The following is an 8,199-nucleotide window of genomic DNA, read 5'->3' as shown; positions in this document are numbered from 1 at the left end:
CTCTAACAGTGGTCTCGAATGACTATGGACCTGTTTGGTTCTTTTTTTAACAGCTTTTCTGAGGTGTAAGATAATCTGGATGTTAGAAAAATCCGAGTATCATGAGGATTACGTGCGAAGGAAGATGAAGTGGCACAAAGGGTTTAGAATCTAAAAAACGACGGATTCCTACTATCATGATGACTCGACCGATTTTGTTTTATATTGATTTTGGACGGCTTTTATCAAAGCGATTCTTATAGAATCGGGCACAAAAACTATAACATTTGCAATCCCCAGCAATTTTTAGTAGTCAGAAGCTAAAAAAACACAAACAAACAGGTCGTGGTTGGGGTGGGGCAGGGGGAGGGTTCAAAGGACCACTGGAAGAATGAGTGAAGGCTGAATGCAGCTGCGCAGTACAGCAGGGAGCTCTCGCCTCTCGGTCCGTCGGTCGTGCACTCGTGCTGGCTGGCTAGGAACGCACATGTGCCGTTGGAACCAGCTCAGCTCGGTCTTTGTGTCTCCTCTATACCGTCTCGTCTCAAAACTACACCCTCCGACTCAAAATAAGTGCACTATAGAGATACTTTGAGATAAAGAAATCAATATTATTGATATATATATATATAATTGAAATTCGAGAAGAAATAAATTAGAAAAAACAACAATAAATAGAGTTATATTATTTCATATATAAAATTATATTTATTTTAGGACATATTTTGTCTTTAGAAGTGCTGCTTATTATAAGAGGGAGGGAGTATAACGGAGAGAGAATGAGGAAAGCGAGGTATGAAGGGATATTAATAGCAGGACATGCATCAATCATCATCCACAAATGACACAGCATCCAACATCCACGGATGACATGCTATTCCTGATCATTGCTAGACGGCTCAAATACGTTTCCCACCCAAATCCCAGCATCCAAACCGTCCTATCCTGAATGATCATATCAGCGTTAGGGTGAAATGACAAACGCAGTCCAACATGCCACTGGCAATAATTTGCGCAAAGCATTTCTCCCAATTTTTTTCTCTAATGCTAGTAGATTCAAATCAAATTCCAAATGGGATGATGAAGACCGTCACCACTATCACGAAGCCATGAATACCATTCTCAATTTGTGCCTACTGCCACCAGAAAGGGCGAACCAGACAAAAAAAAAACGAAAAGCAAAGTGACGCTCCTCCGCTGCGTCATCGGCGTCCCAACGGCTAGCTTCGCGTCTCCTGCGCTGACGTCACCGCCGCCGCGACATCCCCAGCCTCCGCCCGTGGGGCTGCTGCTGCTGCTGCTGCCTCGGGTCCTCCTTCAGCCGCCGGTACACGCCACTGGACGCGACCGTCGCGTCCGCTGCAACGCAAATAGCCAAACAGCGAGAGAACAGCGCGTGAGACGTTGACATTGCAAGGCCCCGAAACTCTCGCTTGCCTGCGTCGTCGTCTCGTCAGAGATGGAGATCCTCAGACTTGGGAACGCACCTCCACCAGCGACGACGGCGGCCTCCAAGGGGCGTGCAGTGACGGTGACGGTGGTGGCCGCGGCCAGCACGGGCGAATCTGCACGGGCAACGGAACAGTCACCGTGGGCCCGATTAGCGAGAGCGGACAGCGAAGCGTTAGAGTGGGTGGGCGGCCGGCGCGGCGCCGAAGACATACCGGTGAGTGCCGCGGAGGGGTCGTGGGACAGCAGGAAGAGGACGAGGAAGCACAGGAGAGTGAGGACGGGGACCAAGTGGATGGACCTGTTCAGCGCCCGGGCCCTGACCATAGCCTTCGCCGCCTTCTCGTCCGTCGCCTCTGCCTCCTCGTCGGCGGCCACGCTTAGGCGGGAGTTCTTCCCGGCCGGGGACCCGAGGGAAAGGCGCTGCATTGCGGCGGCGGCGATTTTTTTTTCTGTAGGTGGTGCGTGAGGGGAGAGCGATGGGGGAAGGGGGATAGTTGGTGCGGCCGTGACCGTGCGAGGCTGGTGATGCAGAGGAAACAACGGCGTGGAGGGGAAGTGAAGGCATCGCGAGCGCAGATTCGGGCGACGCAGCGGGTGTGGGGGAGGACGAGGGCAGCCTCGGCGAGAGGAAGAAGGGGGAGTCGCCGAGCACGGGGGGCGTTGGGCTGGGGTGGGCGTGTAGCGAAGTGCCGAGGACGAGGAGAACGGGGTGGCGCGACGGTGGCTGGGGTGGGGGCGGGCAACGTGAGGGGAGCGTAGGATGGGTCCACTATGGCAGTGACATGTTGGAGGAAAGGTAAGGGAGAGGTGAGGCGGGGGCATGGCCGCGCCGAGCGCCCACACTGCTTTCTTAATTAGTAGTAGGATATTTGTATTTCATAGAACATGTATGAATATTAACATGATTAACATTACATTGATACCTTCATCTTGCTCGAAGGTGTGGATGTAGGAGAGTGAATACAATCCAGTGTGAACAGTATGATGCTACTATTCATCTATTTATAGACTCGGGACGTAGCCCGAATAAAATTACATTCATGTCCCTAACATTCATCTATTATCTTAACACAAAATATTAAGGACTGAGTAGTCTTTGTCCCTTTTGAGCCATCATCATACTTGATCTTCGTCATTACATCAAAACAATGCTCTTCGGCTACAGCTTCGTCGTCCACTCTTATCACCTTCGGGCTACATCTTTACCTTATTATAGAAGAAAACCTTCATCCCGAAGCCGAGGCCCCATGTAATAATCCATGTTATACTGAAAACATATGTTCAGTCACGTTTTTGAGGACCTTCGGAGGACGAAGGCCCCCAACAAATAGTAGAGCCAAATTTTAGTAATAACCCAGTTATTACCAAAATGTACTCCCTCTAAGAGGAAATACCAGAGGTCATAATTATAACCATCATCATTAAACATCATCATAAAAGTATCCAAAGTTCTTCTAATCAAAGAGGATCGCAAGGCTGCTCTTAACCGCGAGCACGACTGATATACCAGTTTCTAACACTCTGCAGAGGTTGCACACATTACCCACGAGTCATGATTCCCGTTCTGCCCGGAGATCATAACTCCCCATTGATCACTACCAAGGTGACATGGCAGGGTCTCACTATGTCGCCTTTCCAAAGATTCCCCAGAGGTCATAGTCGCCCGTTTGGTTTCTCTAGTTTGATAAACACAGTACTTCTCCCCACAGGAAGGGTGACTAACAAAACCAAATCAAAAGAACCTCGACAACCAGCCTCGGCAGAGCAAGTACTATGCCCGGACCCCATTTACGGCCTTGCGGCGAAGCCAGCTACACCTCAAGTTCCTCTAATTAATCAGCTAAGGGCGTCCCATTCCACCCTCATGGTTGTACTGTTATCCCGGGTGGTCACTCAACGAACAGGTCCTTACGGAGAGGTACTCAAGAAACAGCCTGAGTCCCCTAAAGTATCACAAGATCATCCTCGGGATAACATCATTGTATCATAAATATTCACATCATGTTCGTTGATTAAGTTAAAGCAATAGTATAAAGCTAACCATGATAACCTAAAAAGGTAAACAAGGATAAGGTAAATACAGACTAGTCAATCCTTAAGTTTCAATAAAGTAACGCGGGACAGTGAATTATAAAGTAAATAGGACATAATGGTGCAGAGGACACTTGCCTTCACCAGGTTGTTGCTAAGGAAGGTCTTCGGCAACACACTCGGGAACCACGGGCTGCTCGTTGTCTAAACAAAGCGATCATGCATTCAATACTGCTAGGGTGAAATGGTACACTTAGAGATTTGTGATTCCGTAAATATTATCTATCTCCATGGATTACATAATTTAGTTCCACTAATTTTAGTGAGACACAAAATTATACTAGGGATAAATTCATACATGACATATTATTAATCTCAAAAAGTTAAATACCTAAGTACCATTAGGGGTTTCCTTTTTATTTTCTTATTTCATAAACAAATTATTAAATATACTATCCTATATCTTAGGCATAAAATTAAAGTGTACAGACAGCGAATGATCATAATTTATTTGGACAGAGAATAATCCTATGAACATTTTGCAATTTGAATCACTCAATTTGGAGTTCATATGCAAAAAAATGAAATAAACAAATTTTGAAGTTTAAAATACAAAATTAGGCCTAAATCTGTGATTAATTAAAAGGTCAGTGGTTTGTCTACAAGATTACAGGGGCCTGCGCGTGAAACAGAGGGACGACGGGTTGATTTCTAAAAATCAGGGGTCTCATTAACAAAAATTAAACGTGAAGGGTATCGTACCATCTCGACCGGACGATCGCAAACGAACGGCGAGATCAGATCCCACGGACGACCGCACGCGTGAATGAGTAGCGAGTGCTAATAGGTGGGCCAGGGGGCGTCAGCGACCTGTGGCAGGACTGACTGGTCAGGCCTAGCTGCTGGATGCGGGTGAGGGGGGCGGATCTGAGCGGTCGGGTCGGGTTAAATAGAAGTGAGGTCGTTAGATCAAGATGGATGCTTGAGATCTGATGGCGAGCTCGGGCTGGGTTGTTGGCCTATTCGCGGCGGTGCCGAGAGGCACGGGCACGACCACGGCGAGAGTCTAGGGCACTAGGAAAGGGCTCAATGTCACACTCGGGTTTTGGGGCACCAAGACCCGGGCGCGAACATAATCACCAGGTGGCTGGGACCAAGTCTCACACATATGATGAATCATGGCAGGGGATCAAATGTCACATCTTTACTACATAACAGGAGTTCTATACAAAATAAATAAATATTTACATCATATGAAGACAACGATCCAGCAACCCAAAGTTGACTGGGAGACGACGGCCTAGACCACTCACGAACTCATCCCAACATCCTCCATGCGCCTCATCCTGCGGTACCTGTTCTTGACCTGTGGGGGTGTGAGACAGCAAGAGTGAGCTCACATATGTTCATAGCTCAACAAGTTGTGGGGAATAATGTGCATGAACTCATCAAAGGTGGGAGCTCATGTGAAGTGTAAGGCTTACCAAAGAATATGGTTAGAGCTGAGCATTGCTTTTAAAGATGGTCAAAATTTTATTAGCAGTTACTAAGTATAAGTAAATATGAACCCAATTAAGTAGTAGAACAAAAGTAACAACATCACATGCGATGCAATGCATATGACAAATTTAATTTAGTTCCATAAATTAATCATGTGAGTGTCCGAGCTGCTCATGACCGTGAGCACGGCTAATATACTAGTTTTACACTCTATAGAGGTTGCGCATCTTTACCCACATGTCATGTTACACATCTGCCAAGGGATCGCGACTTCCCATACACCTCTACTGAGGAGGCGAGGCAGGGTAACACTACGAGACCTTTACAAAGTTCCACTAGCTTCAGAAAACCTGCTATAGTTTATAGGAAGCTCCAATGCAGGGATCCCTCGCCTGACTGCCATCGCAGCAAAATCAACCCAAGGACCTCCCTACACTGACCACTCCCCTACTGCCCTTACCCCTTTCGGGTAAGGTAGTCCTCCACTAGCTTTCCTAATTAGTCAGCCAAGGGCGTCCCATATCACCCTTGTGGTAGCACTGTTTTCCCCGGTGGTTCTCCATGTTCTAATTAACATAATGATCTTATCATGAACAGTAAATAACAAATCGATAATAAAAGCCTGGTCATGAATAAAGTATATCTCTATACCCAAAACCACATAAAGCAATAGTAGGTACTACCCAAAAAAATCAGTGGTAAACAAGGTATAAAGATAGTCAAACTAGGGTAACCTATTGGGTCCCATCAAAATTAACGTAAGCAGATCATTATGATTAATAAGAACATGAGTGGGTAAAAAGAAGTGATCAAGGGCACAACTTGTCTGGCACTTGAGAAGGTACCAACTTGCTCTTCAGATGACACATGTCCTCACTGCTAAACGTAGGAATACAGACAAACATGGTATAGGAAAAATTAACATCACACCAAGCATAAGAACAAACTGAATAATAATAATCTACATGTCGCTACGAGATCGTGGGATCAAGAACTGCTAAATTCGGGGTTACGGTTGTGAAGTTATGGTTTTCCGAAGATCCACGTAGTTAAATATAGAGTAGGCTAAGTGCAACATTTTAACCTATATTTCATGACAAAACAAAGTTACCAGATGATAATAAATATTATTGTGAGACTAATGCAACTAGAATGGATCAAAACGGAGTTAAAATGGGGGCGTTATAAATTTCCAAAGGTTTTATGTATTTGATACAAGATTAATTAAGAGATTAATTTTAATACAGTTTTCATGTCAAACGAGAGACACTAGCTAATAAACAATAATATTACAAAATTATAGGAATTAGAATGGATTAATTTGGACTTCATATGAATTTTCTATGAATTAAACCAATTCTAGCATTTATTTCTACATTAAAAATCCATTTCTATATTTATTTTCTGATTTTTCCAACTCTCTCGACCGGAGCCACAATTCCAGAGAAGTCTAGGGGGAAATCTATAAAAGTCTGGACTTCGGTGCAATTAACTAATAACAGATCAGGATTGCGAATTGATATTAATAAACAGAGGGGCTCTTTTGTAAAACGGGTCAGCTGAAGGGGTACAGAGTGTTTAGGGCCATCCGATTATGATCCAGCGGTCCGGATTCAATATCCATCATAATCGAACCAGTACGCATCCGCGGCCGCACGCTCCAAGATCAACGGCCCAACAGTAGCCATGCCATGATCACGCCAGAACAGCCCGGATCCGTTGGTTCGGTTATCAACGATTCAGATCAACCACACGAAGAGGTATCCTCGGCTTCTAATCTGGCGCGCTAGCATAAGATCCAACGGTGGCTGTTCAACCCCTCTTCTTCACCTCCCCGGACGGGAAACGTGGCAGCACGGATAGTCCCCATGGTGGAGCCATGGCCGACGATGAGCTATCCGGCCAACCAAGGCCCAAACTGCACACCAGACCCCCCTACGCAAGGAGGAGAACTAGGCGAACCCTATGGTTAGTGGCTCACCTCCAATTAGTAGTCAGGGCGAGCTGCCCACGGTACACGGCGGCGTCGCGGCGGAGCATCCGCACCAGCGAAGAATCACTGTGGTCTGGAGCACGATTCCGCCCAGGCGAAGCCGCGACGAGCATCCGCGTGTAGTGGGCTTCCTCCCGGGTCGATCACCGAGGGCTGGACGCAGGTGGTGGAGCACGACCATGGAGCGCAGTGGCCCAGTGGAGGAGGATCTCCAACGGCGAGAAATTCATTGCGCACAGGTGGCCCTCTACCACAAATATGGTTGTGCCCCGGTTCCTAGTGCCACAGCGAAGTTCTACGAGTCACGCTCATGCCTCGCACGATGGTCGAGGAGAGGGTGACCGCGGAGGCCAATTCCCTAGACCCGGCTATGGCAGTGTTCGTCGACGGTGTCCAACAAGGCATGGCAAGATGGGATGGGTGCACGAAGGGATAGCGGCGCCTGGTGTTTATACCCGTGAGGACTCCGCAACGGCCCGAGAAGAGGGGGAAATCCGGTCAGTGGAGCGCGCGAGATTTCCAGCAGCGATCTCGCCGCGATCTGTTGCTGTCGAGGGAGCAGAAGAGAAAAATGGGGTCACTGCGCCCTGGGCCCCACGCACCAGCGTCTCAACGGTGAGTCCAGCACCCGCGCGCGGATCGGATGAGGCACAGTCGAACGGGGCCCACTGTCAGGGAGAAAAGAGAAAGAGTTACGCGGAGAGGGGGAGACTGGACAACGGGTCCCGCCAGTCAGTGAAACGGTGCTAGTGGGCTATGCGGGAGTGGAGGAGAAGGGAAGTGGGCCGAATGCCAGATCTGCGGCCCAATTTATATAGTTTTCCTCTTTTTCTATTTCATTTCTTTTCTAATTCCAATTTTAAAGATTCAAACTGAATTTTAAATTTCTTGTTTTAAATTTCTAAATTTCAAATATTAAATTACATTCAATTGTGATTATATTATCCACTATTTCCAATATTTTTATTTATTATCATCCTTGTCATCTATTTATAGGAGAAATATAGAGTTTCATAAATATTTTCTTTCTCAATTTCTAATTTCCCATTCCAATTCAAGTTTAAAGTTCAGAGTCCAAATTCAATCTAAGTCACAAGTAAAGTACTGGCCTGAAGGATTATATTTATTTATCTATATTTTTCTTTAATATATTTATATTCTCTCCCTTTTCTCCAAATCTGACTTTCCAACATTAGGTTAAATGTTATTTCACAATTTGTATATTTCCATTGTCATTGCCTTTA

The 8,199-nt window shown here is 46.3% G+C and overlaps 1 protein-coding gene across 1 annotated transcript; it reads right to left on the bottom strand.

The window, feature by feature from the left end:
* Positions 1-1,225: 1,225 nt before the first annotated feature.
* On the bottom strand, positions 1,226-1,857 carry LOC103629128 (uncharacterized). Its single transcript, XM_008650320.2, has 3 exons — positions 1,644-1,857; positions 1,467-1,544; positions 1,226-1,338 (listed from the first exon to the last, which is right to left on the bottom strand). The coding sequence occupies exons 1-3, from the start codon at positions 1,855-1,857 to the stop codon at positions 1,226-1,228; spliced, it is 405 nt and encodes a 134-aa protein (XP_008648542.1).
* Between the last annotated feature and the right edge of the window lie 6,342 nt (positions 1,858-8,199).

This window comes from Zea mays, chromosome 6 (genome assembly GCF_902167145.1).
Source record: "Zea mays cultivar B73 chromosome 6, Zm-B73-REFERENCE-NAM-5.0, whole genome shotgun sequence".
Taxonomy (NCBI): Eukaryota; Viridiplantae; Streptophyta; class Magnoliopsida; order Poales; family Poaceae; genus Zea; species Zea mays.
Note: the sequence above shows the minus strand (reverse complement) of the source record. Positions and strands in the feature narration are given on the sequence as shown.